Source organism: Barbus barbus (genome assembly GCF_936440315.1).
Source record: "Barbus barbus genome assembly, chromosome: 17".
In the NCBI taxonomy this organism is placed as follows: domain Eukaryota; kingdom Metazoa; phylum Chordata; class Actinopteri; order Cypriniformes; family Cyprinidae; genus Barbus; species Barbus barbus.
In genome coordinates this window covers 20142437-20162343 of record NC_136745.1, presented here as the reverse complement: position 1 = coordinate 20162343, position 19907 = coordinate 20142437, and the positions used below count along the sequence as shown (strand labels likewise).

The 19907-nt window shown below is 35.0% G+C and overlaps 4 protein-coding genes across 4 annotated transcripts; 1 reads left to right on the top strand and 3 right to left on the bottom strand.

The window, feature by feature from the left end:
* Positions 1-88: 88 nt before the first annotated feature.
* On the bottom strand, positions 89-1633 carry LOC306883573 (cytochrome b-c1 complex subunit 8-like). Its single transcript, XM_079438940.1, has 3 exons — positions 1581-1633; positions 576-747; positions 89-260 (listed from the first exon to the last, which is right to left on the bottom strand). Exons 2-3 carry the CDS (start codon positions 727-729, stop codon positions 169-171), a joined length of 246 nt encoding a protein of 81 aa, XP_079295066.1. The 5' UTR covers positions 730-747; positions 1581-1633; the 3' UTR covers positions 89-168.
* An 84-nt stretch (positions 1634-1717) lies between these two features.
* On the top strand, positions 1718-2807 carry LOC306882972 (mitochondrial import inner membrane translocase subunit Tim8 A; the record flags this gene model as incomplete). Its single annotated transcript, XM_079438008.1, has 2 exons — positions 1718-1905; positions 2646-2807. The coding sequence occupies exons 1-2, from the start codon at positions 1795-1797 to the stop codon at positions 2805-2807; spliced, it is 273 nt and encodes a 90-aa protein (XP_079294134.1). The 5' UTR covers positions 1718-1794.
* Positions 2808-3384: 577 nt separating this feature from the next.
* Positions 3385-7102, bottom strand: LOC306882971 (magnesium transporter NIPA2-like). The gene is made up of 6 exons (XM_079438007.1): positions 7034-7102; positions 6418-6553; positions 6228-6284; positions 5936-6026; positions 4946-5106; positions 3385-4854 (listed from the first exon to the last, which is right to left on the bottom strand). Exons 2-6 carry the CDS (start codon positions 6551-6553, stop codon positions 4199-4201), a joined length of 1101 nt encoding a protein of 366 aa, XP_079294133.1. The 5' UTR covers positions 7034-7102; the 3' UTR covers positions 3385-4198.
* A 289-nt stretch (positions 7103-7391) lies between these two features.
* LOC306882970 (tyrosine-protein kinase BTK-like) lies at positions 7392-19907 on the bottom strand. The gene is made up of 18 exons (XM_079438006.1): positions 19755-19907; positions 15958-16121; positions 15303-15407; positions 14028-14109; positions 13713-13841; positions 11564-11628; positions 11281-11471; positions 10974-11036; positions 10804-10858; positions 10512-10594; positions 10143-10270; positions 9985-10059; positions 9554-9725; positions 8921-9137; positions 8770-8834; positions 8570-8688; positions 8328-8485; positions 7392-8204 (listed from the first exon to the last, which is right to left on the bottom strand). Exons 2-18 carry the CDS (start codon positions 16096-16098, stop codon positions 8136-8138), a joined length of 1917 nt encoding a protein of 638 aa, XP_079294132.1. The 5' UTR covers positions 16099-16121; positions 19755-19907; the 3' UTR covers positions 7392-8135.

Here is a 19907-nt window from a genome sequence, read left to right as displayed (position 1 = left end):
AGACGATAAATCTGAGTGATGTATCATATTAAGGTACTTTATTAAACAACTAAACTGAATCAGTGATTAATTGGCAACAAGTCAGAAATCAATTTTTCACATAAATATTTTCTTTATTGAACAGAAACAAGAAGTTCACATGGATGCATCCTCAGCTGAGCGATTTCACTATTCGCTCTCATAGTCTGCAGTGTTCTTTCTTTTGGTCTGTTCATGAACATGATTTCCCCATGTGTAGGTCAGGTACATCAGAACCATGGCTGTAAACAGAGATGCAGGTTTATAGAGAAGTTTAGTCACACAATGTTTGGTTCAATTTATAGCTGGAATACTATAGATCAGGGATCTATAGACTTCGGTCCTGGAGGGCCGGTGTCCTGCAGAGTTTAGCTCCAACCCAAATCAAACACACCTGAAGAAGCTAATCAATGTCTTCAAGATCACTAGAAAGTTACAAGCAGGTGTGTTTGATTAGGGTTGGAGCTAAACTCTGCAGGACACCAGCCCTCCAGGACCAAAGTTACCTATCCCTGCTATAGATGATATATAAATAGTTTTGGACAAAGATGACTTACGTGGTGCAACCTTGAATACAGAAGTTTTGAATCGTCTCCAAACATTTGGGATTCCCTTAGAAAAGTAGTTTGGGAAAGCCCTCTGCTCAAAGGGAGAAATGCTGTAGGTGATCACATGCCTTATCTTGGCCAAATCTCCGAAGTGACGACCCATTGTGCCAAGAAAGCGGATCTAAGAGAAATTAAATTCAAGGTTCACTTTAGTCCTGTTTAAAATAAAATAAGCATACACTTCCTAGACAACAGTAACATCTCATTGTCTATAATTGAATCAAATATATATAAATTATACATTTGAATAATGTTAAAAACAGCTGTATAAGCTAACAGAAATAAATGATATTTTTATTATAAGTGATAAAATACATAAACATTGATTTAGTTTTCATAAATTAATTACAAGTGAATTACAACCAAAGTTTAATTTAGCCGTTCAGTATTGATCCAAAATGTTTACAGTATCATGTAAAAATGTTTTAATGTTTATTCTTCTATCCAATAACTAAATAAATCCAATTTAATTCACTGTAAATTTGAACAACGTACAAACAGCTGCTATACAAGAAGAAAAGCAGGCTTAGGATAATACTGTAAAATATATAAAGTATTACATATTAAAAATGTCCATACAATTCCCTATGTGGGAACTGTATAGATTGAAAACTCAAGCGTAACGTCAAAGATGCCAGAGATTAATGAATATGGTTACTTACAAATCATTTCAACGATCTGTAATATCTACATTTTGTTAGCATTAAGTGACTCAGTGTGCAGACAAAACACATTTATAGGTAATTTAGCGTTACGTGGCTAGGCTAGCAGCTTTCTGTAAGACCTTGCTTGACATTCATCGCTATCGCACTGTCTCTGTTTACATATACACCGCACAAACATACATGCTATTGCTAAATTGAGATAATTTCGCTTATTATAGAATCTTCTTCACTTCACGAAAGTAAAAATACACAGCAAAAAAATAAAAATATATATAGATTTTCTTCTCACCAATCTCTCGGCTCAGACACCTTTGACGTACTCTGGTGGCTACAACTTCCGCCTGCAACTTTAAGTCACATCCGTTTCCTCTTGATTTCTCGCTTTCTCATTGGCGCTCCGTTCTACTGTTTCCTGGCTATCGAGACACGTGAAGGTCAGCAGAGCGCTGGAACAGTGTATACAGTGGTCAAATATACAAATTAAGTGATTTCTCTTCTCCTCAATGGATAATCAAGGAGTCACGGCAGACCCTCAACTGCAGCAGTTCATCGAGATCGAGTCTCAGAAGCAGAGGTTTCAGCAGCTGGTTCATCAGATGACAGAAGTGTGCTGGGTGAGTGTGTTTCTGTCCTACTGGGCTGCATAATGCATCACTATATATGAGGATAGGATGTATCAGACAATGAGAGAAGACTCTGTATTTTACAGTATATCCTGTCTAATCACTTTAGTTGTTAGCAAGTTTATATGATCTATAACTTGCGTTTTTTATTATGTAGTTTAAGTAAAATGTCCTGCCCTCTTTTGTCGTGGGGTTTGTGACTGTTTATTATACAAAACAGAGTTTAAACATATTTTCATATTTTATATTAATGATTTGTTAAAATAGCTATTTTTCTTGATTACACACATACAAAATACCATTCAAATTTATTTGATCAAAAACATATTTAAAAAAAATGTGATTTTATTTCTGTGATGGCAAAGTTTGCTGTCAGCAGCCATTACTCACATCTTCAGTGTCACATGATCCTTTATGTTTATAATATGCTGATTTACTGCTCAAGAAACATTTCTTAATATGATCAGTGTTGAAAACAGTTGTGCCTCTTAATAGTTTGTGTAAATTGATTTTATTAGGATTCTTTGAAGTTCATAAGAACAGCATTTATTTAATCTTTACCGCCTTGCAGAATAAAAGTATTTATTTACAAAAAATAATAAAAATCTTACTGATCCCAAACTTTTAAGCAATAGTGTATTTATTGTTATATTAAAAGAGCGGAATATGCGATGCATCAAGGTCATCAGTTATGGGTTTCCTTGGAGCTCACAGTGTGTTTTTCTTTGCAGGAGAAGTGCATGGATAAGCCTGGCCCGAAGCTCGACTCCAGAACCGAGGTGTGTTTTGTAAACTGTGTGGAACGATTTATCGATACAAGTCAGTTCATTCTCAACAGACTGGAACAAACTCAGAAGAGTAGAGGAACCTTTTCTGAGACCATGACAGACTAGTAGAACCACAGCCAATGACAAGACCGCATCATTCAGCCACATACTGAGGCTTTGGCATGTCAACGTAAGAACTGTGAGGCAACAGCTATCAACAGGATTCAACTCATTTTTCAAAGACAAAGTGCCTCATTTTGCTCTTTTTTATTATTTTAAAGGCCATATATTCAAAATCAAAAGGATGCATGTCCCAGTCCCATAGCCTGTTTATCGTCACTCTCGATATTGACATTTCCCAGTGCTAAGACTTTGGTATGAAATCAAGGAAACATCATGGAACATCAACTGAAAGGTCCCTTTGTACCGATCCGATCTGGAATTTAGGAGGAGGCTCTGCTTTCACTTTCTCTTCAACCTACATACCAAGTCTGCACTCCATTGTCTTACTGGGAAGTGGGAATGCTTCAAGATCTGTGGCTTATTCAGTGTGTTCAAATGTGAACTTGAAATAAAAAGATAAAATACCTCCTGCAGTTATTCATATGATGTATAAAAATGAGAAAGCAGAGTAAAGTTAAATACTATTAGACATCTCAGAGGTTTCAGTGTCCTATTTATAAAAGCAGATTACTGGGCATTTCAGATGAACTTTAATTTATTAAAGAATCCTGAAAAATGTATCACTGTTTCTACAAAAATATTAAGTAGCACAACTGTTTTCAACATAAACTGCATTCATGATAAAAATGTTTCTTGATTACTGATTCTGAAGGATCATGTGACACTGAAGACGTAATGGCTGTTGAAAATCACCTCTGCCATCACAGGAATAAATTGCATTTAAAATATTAATTTGTAATAATATTTCACAATATTACAATTTTGACAGTATTTTTCAAACCAAATATAAAGACAGATTTGGACTATATAAAATAATTATTTCAAAAATATAAAAAAAAAACTTACGACCCCCAAATTTTAAGTACTGTACAGGTAGTCCAGTAAAGCACATTGTATTAAACAGAATAATACTTTTATTGAAAGGATGAGGCATTAAAAAGGTGCTTGATATGAATATAATTCTATGTATATCCTAAACAAGGTTGATTTGATGATAGAATAAATAATGTAACATTTAATAAGATGTTGTTAGGAGATTTTTTTAACACTATGTTGCTACTTCATGATTTTTGTATTTAAAACAAGTGACTAGGCACATCATCGTTAGTCTTAAAATCAATAGTATAATACTTAAAAAAAATTGCAAGATGGAAATAGAAATATTATAGACAGAAAATGTAAGACAAGTACCTTGGATACTAAAACCAAAAAAAAAAAAAAAGAGCAAATTAAAGTACTCTCACAGTATTAACGGTTTGCAAAGTATGCCTGTACAGTAGCATACATCTGTGTTTTAGTAGTCACTCAAATAATACATTTTGGCTGATATTATGCTAGGTAATAAATGTACCATTGCTCCTTTTGTCTGAACTCACAGGAAAAGAGCTCTTTGCATGTCTTTCTTTAGTCAGATTGCTTTGATCGATCATAGTAGTTCTCTCATCGGTTGGCAAAGCAATGTATGGTTGGTTCCACGTTCTGTCTTGAGGTCCAAGATGCAGATATAAAGGTAGAGAGTCCAACTTAAAGTTGATATCCTTGAACGCATGGAGAAGTAAAATGCCAATGATGATGGTAAGAAAGCCACTAACAGTCCCAGCAGCCCCGTCGGCAGACATTTGAAGCCACTCTTTAAACAAGATGGCTGAACAAGCCATGACAGATGTGGTGAAGAAAACATAATAAATAGGTGTAACTAAAGAAGTGTTGAAGATGTCGAGGGCTTTATTAAGGTAGCTTATCTGGATACTGATGCAGATCACAAGGCATATGAGAAGGGCCCAGAACAGCGGCTCTTTCAGAACAGCCGTGCCAGCGAACAGCTCTTTGATCCCTATGCCAAGGCCTTTCACACAGGACACAGACAACGAACCAATTACAGAGCAGATGAGGATGTACACCAGCACATTCTTCTGACCGTAGCGAGGTGCGACAAAGACGATCAAGGCCAGGCTGCTGACGACAATGCAGACAGCAAAAGTGATGAATCCTGTGATACATGCAAGAAAGACGACTATAATGAAAAACAGCTCAAAGCTCACAGGATGCCTAGTGTGTTTGTAAATTAGGTAGAAGAATACCTGGATCTTTGAGTTTCTCTGCCATTGCAGTCAAAGAAGCAACCTCTTCCTCTTGCGGAGCATGGAGCACCATAACAGTGGAACCGAAGATACACAGCAAACAGCCAATTTTTCCGTGGATATTCAGCCGCTCACTCAGGAAGTATGATGAAAGCACAGCACTAACAACAGAAAATAAGATTGTAAATCCAAACAAATTTTAGACAAAGAACTTATTTATTTGATCAAAAGTGACAGTAAAGACATTTATAATGTTACAAAAGATTTCTATTTCAAATAAATGCTGTTATTTTTAAGTTTCTGCTTAAAGACTGAAAAATATGACATTTCCCACAAATATATCACACTTCAATATTGATAATAATAAGACATTTCTTGAGCACCAAATCATCATAATTTAATGATTTCTAAAGGATCATGCGACACTGAGACTGTGTAATGACTTGAAAATTTTGCTTTTCGATCAAAGGCATAAATTACATTAAAAAAATATATTAAAATAGAAACCAGTCATTTTGGACCACAAAACCAGTCTTAAGTCACACGGGTATATTTGTAGCAATAGCCAACAATACATTGTATAGGTCAAAATTATCCATTTTTCTTTTATGCCAAAAATCATCAGGATATTAAGTAAAGATCATGTTCCATTAAGATATTTTGTAAATTTCCTACCGTAAATATATCAAAACTTAATTTTTGATTAGTAAAATGCATTGCTTTAAAGGCTATTTTCTCATTATTTCGATTTTTTTGCACCCTCAGATTCCAGATATTCAAATATTGTCCTATCCTAACAAACCATACATCAATAGAAAGCTTATTTATTCACGCCCTTTCAGAAGATATATAAATCTCAATTTCAAAAAATTTAATTGACCGTTATGACTGGTTTTTTGTGATCCAGAGTCACATTTAATAATTTTATTGTATTTTTTTTTATCAAATAAGAAACACCAAACTTTTAAGTGTGGTTGTGAGTAAATTTACCAGACCAAAACGCTCAATGCTCCCAGAGGTGTTACTAATGTGGCAGGAGCAAATGCATAAGCTGCGAAATTTGCTGCTTCGCCTAATCCCACTAAAAAGAAAACACAAGACAAAAAAAATGTGATTAGAGCGTCCATACTGGCATTTATATGTGTGAATGGCAATATTTCATTACTAAGATCTAGGCCTATTAATGTAAACATGCACATCTAATTAATGCCCTTATTCTGGTAATGCCTTGTAATTCAGCCCTGCTAATGATAAATAAATATATAAAATGATACTGTCATACTTGATATAAGCCCAGCCCACCACAACCATTCTTTCAGGTATGCATATCCACCTTGACCTGAATAATAAAGAGAACAGACCTGATTAGACAACACAAGAAAAATTCAGTGAAAAAAAATCAATGCAATTCAAATACTGCATAATAATATATTGTGCAATGATAGGTTACTCTGCAAATTTGATTGACCCACCTGCTCTAGTAGAGCCCTTTTTGGCCAGTCGTAAAAGGCCTTTCTTTTTCAATATAAAACTGCCACCGATGAAGATAGTCGAGCTTACAGCAAGTGCCAAACCAATGTAGAAGTCAGAGCGGTTTGCAGCATCCATCTGAATACATTTAGCAGTTCATTAGACATACAGTTACAGAAGTGGTTATGTCTAAGAACCTAGTAAGCTACCTATCTAGACGGCATTTTGGGGCATCCAACATGATGTCTACGTAGGCAGCACATATGATTTAAAACAGCCACAGACTAGAAAAGGAAGCGAGTCAGATCATGTGATTCACGCCTGCTTTTCACATCGACAGTTCTTCAAAACAATAAAACATTATATTTTATTTTATGTAGACTGTTTGTCTATCTACCCTATGCATTAATAACTACAGGAAATGCACAATCACAACATTTTAAAACAAGAAAAGCAACTTTTTAGAATAATTGAGGTAGATTTTGATTGGCTCACTATGCTTTAATGTATTTTAGGCTTGCAGGGAGTGATGTTTATGTTTCGGCACTTATTTATATTAATACTTAAGACTACAGTTGAAACACTATATAAATATGAATAATTGTTAAATTTACTAACCTTGCATTCGAATCGTCCATCGGTGGCGTTTTAGTCTCGTGTGAATAAACTTCCTGGTGAAGTGACTGTGACCCGGGTTGCCAGATACTCTTGAATAACTTCAAATATTGTCAGTCTGGACATTTTGTGGGGAATTTATCTGAACTGAATTTGGTGAAATTGTATAAACTGTGTCATTCAAGTGTTCCACTGTTTAAAATCTACAGTTTGTATTTTGATGATAAAATATACATAAATACATTTGTGTAACATGGAAATATGTGTCAAGGTTAGTTTGGACCAGGCCAGGAGACCATTTTAGACTCTTTAGAATAGATAACTTTTAATCCAAATTATGCTTGTTCATAAAAGAACCGGCACTGTTCATCAAACAAGTGTTTATTGGCATTAATGGTGGCAAAATGCATGTAATTTCAAATAGCATTAAAAGAGTGTGACAAGAATCAGTGGCACCAGAGGAATAACGGAACTGCTCTTATTTTATTCTATACACAGCCAGATGAAAAAGACAAAGTGTAGTCTTTAATTAAATAGCCTTCAGATTTCAACCACAGAAGAGAAGGTGAAAGAAAAGTATTTACACATCAAGACTGGAAGATTTCTTCTAGATCGTACTTTGTTTTACTAAAGTTTACTTATTTATATATTTGTTTGTATATAAATACACAGCCAAATCAATAAAAATCAATACACCATCATTATTTATATGTACATGTTCATTACAGTCATGAGTTTTTATTTGTATTGATGTTGCTGCTGGTTATTATTAATCATTTGAATAATATTAAAGAGTAGCTTTTAATTTAGATATGAAACTTTCATAAGGAATTTCATAATATGCCAAAGCTTTGAGGAAAATGTAAGGAAAGACTGCAATGTTACATGAGAAATGTAAGAAAACATTTTTTCTTGTAACATTTTGACCAATTTATCCAAAAAGTGTGTAACTCTGAATTCACATTATTGGGTTGCTTAGATTAAAGAAATTAAGGAGGTTATTCAAGACTCATAAAAATAATGATTCTTGCTATTTCATACACAAGATTGCATATGATGGACTGTATCCTTCCTTGTGTCCAAAGGTGCTCAGTAGTTGTGTGCATCACATATTGAAAAGCAAATCCTTAATGGTCATGACAAGATCGTTGAATGTGGGCCGTTCATCTGCTCTCTACACAAAAAAAAGGGAGATTTTTAATTACTTTAATTACTTGACTTTTGTCATGTTACATTTGCATGATCAGATAACTGTTTTGATTCACAAAATGTTTTGACTTAGTATAAAGCTGTGTACCTCATGCCAACAATTGTTCATAATAGAATAAACTTTGTCATTGGCCAACTGTGGACGATAAAGCCGTTGACCTGCAGTAATTTTCTCTACTATCTCTGTGTTGTTCCACCGATCGTATGGCATTCTGCCCAAAGTGTACACCTCCCACATTAAAACACCTGTCAGACAAATAATACAAAAAAAAATTAAACCATGATTTTGACAGAAGATAAAGTTCTGCTGGAAATGCAGTGGTGACACACCAAATGCCCAGATATCTGACTTGCTGCTGAACTTGCAGTAAAGGAGGACTTCAGGAGGCGACCAGCGCACTGGAAACTTTGAGCCTACGGAGCTGGTGTATTCATCATCCAGAACATACCTGTAAGAAAAGCAGTAATTTTTATATAGAAGGTCAGTATGGATAATTTCCCTAAAATAGTGTCCTGGCATATAAAATTACCTGGACAATCCAAAATCAGTCACTTTAATGGTTCCATTTGAGTCTACTAAACAGTTCCTGGCAGCCTATGAGAGAAAAAAAAAGCATTTTAGACATTTAAATGGTAAAATATGTCCTCCAGGTGGCAATGAACTTTTTTTGTCACACAAACCAGGTCTCTGTGGATGTACTGATTGGCTTCTAAATAGGACATGCCCTCGCTGACATCTTTACACATCTCAAGGAGCAAAATACTCGAGGGGTGCTGCAGAACATCCCGTAAGTAACTCAGCAGACATCCATTGGCGAGATATTCTGTGACTATGTAGATGGGCCGCTGTTTTGTGCAGACGCCATAGAGCTGAACCAGGTTTTCGTGACACAGTTTCCTAGTGTTATACAGCAGAAAATGATAGATTATAGACATAAACATGGTTGAAACACAGATCAAAAATACAGTAAAACAGATTAATACTGTGAAATATTACTATAATTTATTATAACTGTTTAATATGTTTTAAAATGGAATTTATTCCTGTGGTGTCAAGCCATTACTAAAGTCTTCAGTGTCACATGATCCTTCAGAAATCATTCTAATAGTAATCATTCTAATAATTTGGTGTCCAAGAAACATTTCTTCTTATTATCATTGTCGAAAACAGTTGTGCTACTCAATTTTGCGGAACTTTTATTCAGGATTTTTTGATGAATAGAAAGTTGAAAAGGTCAACATTTATGTAAAATCTTTGCTGAAAATAAAATCTTACTGACATCATACTTTTGTTTAACAACAGTGTAAACTTACATCATGACCTTGGCTTCCTCAATGAAGTCATCCTCCGACATTGAGCCCTCTTTGACCATTTTGATGGCCACGTCATGACGGCCTTGCCATTTCCCATACTTTACCACTCCAAACTGACCATTGCCAAGTTCTCTGATAAATGTAAGCTGACGGGGATCAATCTCCCAACTTCCTGGAATGAAAAGTAGGAGAGGAGGGCAGTTTTAGCACATAGTTTTAATCAAACCCATTTAGTGAGAACTGTCAGAACCATACAGCCAAGTTTTTACATTTACATTTTTACATTTATGCCTTTGGCAGATGTGTTTATCACAAAATGACTTACATTGCAATCAAGCGATGCATTTTATTAGTTCATGCATTCCCTGGGAACCAAACCCATGACCTTAGCAGTTTTAGTGCCATGCTCTATCTAACAAATATAAACTCACCATAACCCAGACCAGCAGTGCAGGGAGCACTCTGAGCTCGATTTGAAACTATGTATTTTAGTCTGCTCACCAGACCTGAAACAGACATGTTTGCTTTGATTAAATATTTTTACACTGATCATTTGTCATTGTGTATTTGCATGCAAGTACCTTTTTACCTGCTGCATTATGCTGATGGTAATTAATAAGTTCTGGGATAGTACTGAAATTGTGCTTCTCCGCTAAATAGAACTGGCCTTCTGCGGTGACGCATATGTTGTAGTGTCTGCAGCTGCCAGCAGTCTCCCTGGAGAGAGGCAAGAAATTAAATTCTCACAGTTACTTAGGAATCAAGTCAAATCCTTCATTTGTCTCACAAAAAACTTGAGAGATGAACAACACAGTCCCATGACAATTTACACAGTGGGAAACCTGACCTATGATAGCTTTGCATAGAGAGATTTGCATCTCTCTTCTGTAGGGTCAGTTTTCCACATTCATTTTGATAAGTTAACTGTGAAACCAATGCGTAGCTTGATCGAACTCACCCACCAGCCTTGGTGAACACAGAGACAGTGTATTTTCCAGTGAATTTGCCAGAGTCTCTCACCAAAAAACCACCATCTTTATTCTATTTTTTAAAGACAACATTTCAGAATATAAATTAAACAAATATATAGAGTGAATTCAGCTCAGCAGTGCCAACTTAAATATATATACTTTATATATATATAGAAATATAGATGTATTTTTAATAATCATAGCATTTATATACAGATTTTTTTGTTTTTGAGGATAAATCAATCACATTTTTGATTGCCACCACAGCTCTATACTTACTTCTGTTTTCAGCAAATTCTCTGCCTGGCTGCGGTTGATGTTCTTGCAGTACCAACTAGGAGACAGAAAATCTGTTAAAATGGGGTTGGACCTTGTTTATAAGGTTAAAAGTGTTGACCAAACTAGCATAGATAGACTGAAGTTGTCTATGTTCTTGAATGTATACTTACTCATATTTCTCCAATCCATTTAAGGCCTGTGCGATGTAATTACTTGGGATGTATCCTTCATTTCTGTAAACAGTGCAGGAAATCAGTAATGCTTTTCATATCTGAAAAAAACAGCCCTAATTGCACAGCTAGTTCCACCTGACTACCTTTCACCCACAGCCTGTAAAAGTTTATGCAAATAATTTGACAGGTGTCTATGTGTTTATTAAATACATTCTCCACTAGCACATTCAGACTATATATCTGTGGAATACAAAAGATAGATCAATGATTACTAATCATACTTGATCATTTTGCAGTCTCTTACCCATATTTATCTCTAGCTTTAAACCAATTGGGATCACTGATTTCTAAGAGTGTGTACTCCTCATCCTTTCTCAGTGCCAAGTCATGGGGAGTCATTGGTACATATTCATATTCAGCTACAACAGTCATGCCCACACCGAAGCCTGGGGTGAGCATGGGTGGCTGGGGGGGCAGAGGCCTGGGCAGCTTTTCCTAAGGAAGTAACATAGATCAGTTCTCAAGAGTAAATCTGATGGTATGTGATGCATATTCATTGTCAGTGATTGGATAGATTGGTAACAGACCTCCTCTGGTGTTGGTGGGAGAGGCTTCCTTGAATTACGATTCTTCGTACCTCTTTTGAAAAACCCTTTGAAGAAGGTTAAAAGATATTGACATGCATTGAAGAAATACAAATAAGTTTAAATACCATTAGCTATTAAATATAGCATATTTAGGTGTTGAAATGATGAAGCAATGGTCCCTTGTCGAATAGGGATGGAAATCGAAAATAATCATTAATGTTGTCCCATTAATGATTCTTTTAGCACATTTAAAGAATAAATATTTGAAAGAAAGACAATTCCATTGAAAATTTATGATAATAATACACTTCAGACAATTTAAAGGGGTCATAAACTGCCTTTGTTTTTTTATTTTCTATATTGTTCTCTGAGGTCCACTTTTAATGTTATGAAGAATTTGCATCAAAAAACATAATTTAGAAGCAATAGGCTATTTTCTGTCCTGTTTTTAACCCCCTTCATCAATTGTTTGAATTGTGGCGGAAGTAAACGCCCACTGCTATGATTGGCTAATAGCTGTGCATGTTTGACAGCCTACGTTATTTACAGAAGGAAGCTTCAGTGATTTAGGTTTAAAATGCATAAATACTCATATTAAACGATCTGCTTAACAGACAAAGCAATAGTGACCTTGTAATAGTTACTCACTTGTTGCGACATTAATTTATATGTGACATTATCCAATATAGTCAGAACAGCATCCTCTTTTAATTTCAATCTTTCTGAAAATCCTGCGTCCAATTGTGCCTTGTTTGTAAATGAATCCACAGTAAAATTAAGTGAACAAAGGACCAACTGACATGTTCTTACTGACATGGTCTGGAACTTCATTAAAAATAAAGTTAATCCACTCTTTCCTAATGTTGGGATCAGACGGAAGGCAATGCAAACACTGTTTTTCCACAATTTGGCACTGCACAGTGTCTTGTTGTCTTCGGAGCATCTTTATCGTTTGATTTCTGCATAGTTTGCTTCAGTGATGTAGAAGCAGGCATTGATCTTCTTTTGTGGAGGCGGTGTTTAGCCACACTATTCTGTCATAGAGTGGTACATTCCACAAGCTGTTGTTTTTGTAGACTGGCGTCAATATAAGCCGTTTTTAGACTAACAAGAACGTTTTGAGTTCTGAAACTTACAGGAGGTTTTTTTATAGCACAATTACCATTTTAAAGGCATAAATGCAACCCAATAACTGGCCTTAAAAGGATATTTCACCCAAAAATAAAAAAATACTCACCCTTATGTCATTCTAAACCTGTAAGACCTTATTTATTCAGAAGAACACACACACACGTTTGTTTCTGTGAATTGTGGGGACTTTCCTTATAGACTTCTTTTACTTTTATACTGAGCAAACGATATTTTCTAACCCCTAACCCTAAACCTACCCCTTACAGGAAACCTGATTGCATTGTTACATTTTCAGATAAACATAATTTTACTAATTTTGTTTTGGTCCCCACAATGTAGCACAAACAAGTACACACGCACACATAGGCTACAAGAAAGAAAGAAAGAAAAACAAACAAACACAACACAATACACAATACACAAGACACTACTCACATCACAAGCCATACAGGTTTGTAATGACATGAGGGTGAGCAAATCAATATATATATGTGAAAAGGTCCCTTTAGCTACATATTGAAAAATAACAGGCCTAAACAAAAATGTGGTCATATATTTTGCATAATACTAGGCCTACTTACAAAACACATAAAGTGTATCTTTAGTTGCATTTTGTCATAACTTAATTTAAGTCTTACAGATAACAGCACTATGTTTTGATTCACTAAAAAAGAACCGATTCATCAAAGTCATTGGTTCAGGAATCGGACTAGGCTACGCAGATTATTTTCTGTAATTTCTTGGAGTCGCTAAAAAGAAGCTCTCTAGATTCATGCGTTTGGAAATTAGACCGGATTTGCTATATGTTTTTGATTCACTAAGAATAACCAGCTTGTAAGAATCATTCATTTTGAGAGGGACTACACTGGTCACGCTAAGAAGTTTTGCATTGTATATTCAGCATCGTTAAACAAGTATTGCAGGAAACGATATGAGAGTACGACATTACAGAAAGATCAACCTGTGAGAACGGAAACGAATGGAACTTTATTTATTTTCACACTATTGTATAACAGACCTCCATTTTTGGTCTCCAGCACCCTGCAGCCCATTGCCTGCTTCATCTCCTGCTGACAACACTTCCATATGCCATCCTCCCAGAAGCACGGGTGATATTTTTGAATAAGGTCCTTGTTGAATTGCACCACTTAAAGACAGGTACATTGGAAGTCATTTACATTGAATAAACATAGGGTTTTACATAGGACTTGTATGCTGAGTTATGGAAAGCATTCATACTTTTCTTCTTATCTTTACTGTAATGTAGCCCACATAAAGGTGGCTTGCTAATTTGAATGTGATATTTGTGATAATGAATTAAACACATACTGACCATTTTTTAACTCATTTATCCAATGCTTTCGAATTTGATCTGACTTAGCAAATACATAAAGAGGACCTTCGTCATAGATTATCTGTGAGAGAGAGAAAAAAAAAACACCACAATACAAAGTTATAAGTTGGCCTATATATTAATCAACTGTTGCATTTCAAAATAATCTACTATTGCCAAATGTTTCCTCTTTCTTTTGAAGCTTCATTTACTGGACAGTTTATTGCACTCAGTTTACATTTTTGAAGGTTTCAAAGTATTTGTACATATTTACATCACAAGTTACATTTTATAAAGATATATAAATACTTATAGCTCACGATTTTAAGACTTAATCTTTTGAGAAGCTGAAAACCACAACATGTTGCTGTTTGACACATTCATTTCCTGGCGCACGTTCTTTTTGTCAGTGATCTGAGGATTGAAAACTCACTTTTTTGTGCTTAAATTGCTAAAGCTATGTACAGTGCTTTTATATGCCTGCCTGACTGTTTTACAATGTCAGCACCTGTTGAGTTTTGTTGTTCCTCTGATTTTAGACTTTGAAGAGGAAAGGTTTCACTTCTGCTCCATTACTCTCAGCCTGATATCATGGTTGAAAGCCTGAGCAGTGTTTCTTCTTGCACTTTGTCAGCCCAATGAGACATATTTCTACTAGCCTGAGTGATCTTTTTAGCCTATACTTCATAGTCAGCTAATGCTGGAACTTTAAGTTTAGATACAGGCAAACAGACTTCTCTTAAAGGGATAGTTCACCCAAAAATGAATATTCTGTCATCATTTACTCACCCTCAAGTAGTTCCAAACCTGTATGAATGTTTTTGTTCTGCTGAACATAAAGGAAGATATTCTGAAGAATGTGGGAAACAGAGCAGTTCAGGGGCACCATTGACATCCATAGTATTTTTTTCCTACTATGGAAGTCAATGGTGCCCTATAACAGCCTGGTTGCAAACTTTCTTCAAAATATCTTCCTTTGTGTTCTGCAGAACAAAGACATTCATACAGGTTTGGAACTAATGATGACGGTGAGTAAATGATGACAGAATTTTCATTTTTGGGTGAACTATCCCTTTAAACATTACTTCAGATCTAGACATGGTGATGCGCAGTATATTAATGAGAGAAGTGAAAGCAACATCATTACTGTAAATACTGTACACCATGAATGCATTATAAATTGTTTAAAATGTTAAAAAAATCAGTGTTATGTTCCCATTGAAGTTGGTGGACAAGTATGATTTAAATGTCTTATTCTTTCATATTCAGACCCACCTGAAATGGATAGAGTCGGTCAGGAGGTGCGCTGTCTTCTGGTAAAACAACCTCCACACATTTGATCTTTTCAGTGTCCACATATCCTTTCAGGCTTTTCCTCTTCTAAACAGTCAGTAGGAGGATTATGTTATTAAAAAGATCAAAATCACAAAATATTGGAACTTGTAACAGTGGTTTAAAGATATTCAAGTAAGTTAGTTAGTTATAAACTAACAACATAACTTTAAAACAACATAACTTTTCTTCATATTGTGACGTACATCTGAATGAGGTGAATTTTCAGAAAAAAGGGGGAAAAAAGTAGGGGACTTTGTTCTATCTATCAGGTTTTGTTCGGACTGAAACAGATCTGAATGTGAGCTTGCAGTCGATTGTAAGAACGTAAGGACAGGGTTTAAGTAGATTAAATGATAAAAAGAAAAAAAATGTCTGTCATTTCACGAGAAGATTGAATTCTGACATGTTGATTAAAAATTACAAGCTAAAAAAAAAAGAGACACATGAAGGACGAGTTGTTTACAATATGATCAATAAGATGCATTTAGAAAACAAATTGAATTTACAATTCATGCTGACTTTAATGATTGCCTACATCAAAATCAACTCAGAATGATTTATTATGCTCAGAAAATGATGTCAAATTCATACATACCCCTTTTTCGGCATCATAGTCATAGTAGGATATCTTATCCTGAGTGAGTACAAACAGTCTTTCTTTGAAGTTTAAAGGTGAGGTCTTCTTTTTCTGCTGGGACCGTTTTATAAAAATCTCCTCCAGAATGCTGCCTGGCATGTTTTTTTAATATCTGATGTGAACTTGGGGGGAAAAAAGATAAACTGTTATGTTGAACATGTTTCAGTGTTTAATTTTGTTAGTTAACTATGAGTGATGGGTAACTCTATATTGGTTTTGTTAAATATGGGTTTCATGTCTCCGTGTTTAATTTTATTAGTTAAATTTGAGTGATGGGTAACTCTATATTGGTTATATTGGTTTGTTAAATATGGGTTTCCTCTTCATATTTATAAAGAATGCTGAAGGGAAATGTTTTTATGTCCCCTGCAGTCAAACCTCTCTATATCCAAATGTTAATATCTAATTGTAGCATGTATGCTGCGTTCTAGTTTTTCCAACAGGACTGTTCTGGTCTAATGCTGAAGATGACGGTTGTGTCTGATGATTAGGAATGGTTTGCATGGGCCCTCCTGCCAGTGTCAATGGCATTCTTTGTTGCCAATATTTCCTCCTGTAGATCATCTGTTTTCATTGAACACTTCTTCCTGCTCTGTTTCAAGCTGTGAACCCACAACCTCACTCATCCTTTCACTGCATATCAGCATCTCACCATGTATCTTCACTATCTACAAACCAAAACTGAACGTTCGCATCCTTCTCCACTAAAGGCCTGTGTCTTTGTTTAATGCAATAGCAAGAGGTACGAGGTTAAAAACATGTAGTCAATACAAAACAAAAACCTTACACTACTTTTGGACAAACATCTCAACATTAAACATCATCATAACGACCCCACTGAATCCAGTAAACGGATGAGAAAGAATGTGTTGAGGAAAAAAGCATTTGTTAATCATTTAATGACCTCGTTCATGAGCATTGTAACTAAATACAGCTTTTAGTTTTGCTCTACAATCTCTGACCTAATGTAACTTCACACATTTACATGAAGCAGTAAAGATTAACCTACTAGGTTGCCTGGTTTTTGCTTAATATCTTCTTAATATTCAAATAATATTCTTGTATTCTGATTAAAATATGGAAATTAAAATTTACTCCAGAGAAGCATTTGCTAAATTGACCTGTGTCTCAGTGTTCTTTAAAACAACATCTCAGTTAGTTCTGTTCCTCATTACTTTAAGTGCCTCTGCACTAAGCTTCTTTCACATAGACGTTAAATGCTGAGTCTTCAGAGTTCTGTGGTAGAGAAACTGAACTGCCTATTTTAAACACCATGCGAGCATTTCCTGGTTTCTTCATCTGCCAGCAACACTGCCTTTTAACACCTTCAAAAGCTTGTCACAAAAACTTTGAGGTGAAAACTGTGACATTATTGCCACTTTAAATTTGAGTTTAAAGTTCTATTTTCTTTATAGTTCGCTATTAAAAGACTACAATGATCCAGTATTAAATGCACTCTGTTAAACACCTGGATGATAGTGGTGTGGGTTTGGTGTTGCCTTGATATTTCAGGACTGCAGCGCACATGTACTGTTATAGCAGCCTTGTTTACCGTGAAAGCTCGACAGCTTTTTCAAAGGGCAATGACTTAGAAGACTTGACACAGGGAAGTTGCATCAATGTTGCTCTGTGATACAGAGGAACGGGAAACACAGCTCGTATCGGCATCAGTAAGCATTGCGAGTCAGATAATTACTGTTAAGCTTGTCTCTGTTTCACATCAGGGTTTTTTTTTTTTTCAGGCAGATGTTGCATAAATGTAACCAATAACTATTTGTTGATTTACCAAATACCACCTTAGTGAAGACCATAACTTCCTATGTTACTTAGTGGCAGGGCACGTAGGCCTTTACTTTAGGCCCAATAGTCAAATGTTATAGAAAAATACAAGTTTATGACACATAATGTGAGTTTTATTTTAAGCATGAAATAACAAAAGCACACCCATTAATGTACTCTCTTTGGTTAACAATTTAAATAGTTGCTTATTTGACTCTTTGTGTTCATTGAAAGTGATGTTGAGTAACAGGAACCTTCTAGAGTGTCCTGTGTCTGTAAGGTTCCTGAATGATAAGTCTGCGAGTATCACTCATGTTCAGAGGGAGTTGAACTGGGCAAAAGATAGTCTGCCACAATTTATCTACAACAAATGCAACAATGCAAATAGTATATATTGCAGTATTTCAAGCAATATTGTGCTTGATTTCGATTGTACCCTACTGAAGAGGTTTAACAAAGGAAAATCTATAATAATAATACTAAATGTCACAGATGATGATGCGATGATGATCACAGTAAATGTTATTCAATGGAATTTCAATTTGCATTACATAACTGATATCCACCAAAATGGACTCTTTTCATTGTGTGATGTAGAAATGCAAAGCACTTTTTTCTGATTGTATCTTGTCATGCATTTAGCCTTACAAACATGATGTCCACAAAGGTGTGTGGGAGCATGGACATTTGTTTAAATGTTTATACATGATGCTAAAAGAGAAATATAAACATCATAACATTGAAGAGGACAATTGCCTAAAAGTATTAGAATAATTATTGATAAATACGAGTTTTTAATGTCAGATTCCTTATTTATTTATTTTTTCCCCTCCCTATATCTTCTATATTAGGCTACTTTGCTAAAACACTGAAACATTCTGGCTGAAAGAAAGCAGCACGTGTCTCTAAAATGAAATCAGCCTTATTGTACTTTTCGTGATCACTTATTTTTTCACAGACACTTTGGATAAAAGAATCTGCTACTTGAAGAACTATAAATGCTCTCTATATATGCAAATGACCCTCATTAATAATACTATCAACCCTACAATGCTGTCTTAAAACCACTGTGGTATAGTCTGCAGATCTGTTTTTACAAAATGCATTGACATTATTGAGCAAGACAGTAAAAGGAAAGTGTTAATTAGACTAACCAGTGGAGTGGACTATTTTCATGTGCAAATAATTTGAATGTTCATTTCATATAATCTTCTATTCTATGAGTTTTTTCACGAAAAGGGACAGTGTACATTAATCAACATTCATGAATGTAAATGTATCCAAATTAGCCCAAAGGTAAATTGTTTCTCAAAACAAGCTACTTATTTCTCCCTTCTATAAGCCAGATATATCCTGATGGATCCTGCATATCCTGTATGCAGGATCCATCGAATTCAGTATAGGAATGTTGAGTTGATCCTCCTGTATACAATTATTTAACAAGTGGATAATGTGGAATGTCACTGTTGTGAGAACTGTGACTGTCATTTAAGTCATTTTCTTGTAGTAATTCTTATTTTACTTATGCATTTTTATTTTTGTACATATATATATATATATATATATATATATATATATATATTTGTTATTATTAATATATTTTTGTGTATAATGTAGTGTTCCTGTAAATAGTATTACAAAATATAATTAAATTTAAAAAGTAGGCATATTTATTTATTTGTATGACATTAAAACAGCATGGCTAAACAGTAAAAGGTGCAAAACAGCAGAAAATGGATTAGTTGAGACATTTTAAGACACTATCACGGAGTGTCTCTCTCTTTTACATTGTTAAAATCTCTATATAGCATGTTCCTATCTATTAATTAACTGACATTGTTTGCTTTGGTTAGTCACTTTATATCTATCATGTATCAGCATTATTCTACGTCACAGCTAATGGCAAATTCCACAATCTTAGTCCTTGACAGAGGAACTCCAGTCTTAAGTTATTAAAGAAATCTAAGAAATCTTACCTGAGCTCTGTTTTTTCCACTGTGATCTGGCACCGAGATGAAACCAGTCAGACTGAGAGCAGGTTATTAAACTAGACTGTAAATGTGATCAACAGTGGACAAAACTCCACCCAGCCACAGGACTCTAGTTACTCAGTTCCCCTTTTGCTTCCT

Bases quoted from the DNA above. Each gene is read 5' to 3' on its own strand.
- LOC306883573 (XM_079438940.1), bottom strand. From the start codon at position 729: ATGGGTCGTCACTTCGGAGATTTGGCCAAGATAAGGCATGTGATCACC. The intron at 261-575 runs GTAAGTCATCTT...CTCTGTTTACAG, and splicing joins TGTATTCAAGGTTGCACCAC to CCATGGTTCTGATGTACCTG.
- LOC306882970 (XM_079438006.1), bottom strand. From the start codon at position 16,098: ATGCCAGGCAGCATTCTGGAGGAGATTTTTATAAAACGGTCCCAGCAG. The intron at 9,138-9,553 runs GTAAGTTTACAC...GTATAACACTAG, and splicing joins GAGGAAGCCAAGGTCATGAT to GAAACTGTGTCACGAAAACC. The intron at 8,205-8,327 runs GTACACAGCTTT...TTTTTTGTGTAG, and splicing joins TGAACAATTGTTGGCATGAG to AGAGCAGATGAACGGCCCAC.
- LOC306882971 (XM_079438007.1), bottom strand. From the start codon at position 6,553: ATGGATGCTGCAAACCGCTCTGACTTCTACATTGGTTTGGCACTTGCT. The intron at 6,285-6,417 runs GTGGGTCAATCA...TTTATTATTCAG, and splicing joins AAAGGGCTCTACTAGAGCAG to GTCAAGGTGGATATGCATAC. The intron at 6,027-6,227 runs GTATGACAGTAT...TTTTCTTTTTAG, and splicing joins GTGGGCTGGGCTTATATCAA to TGGGATTAGGCGAAGCAGCA.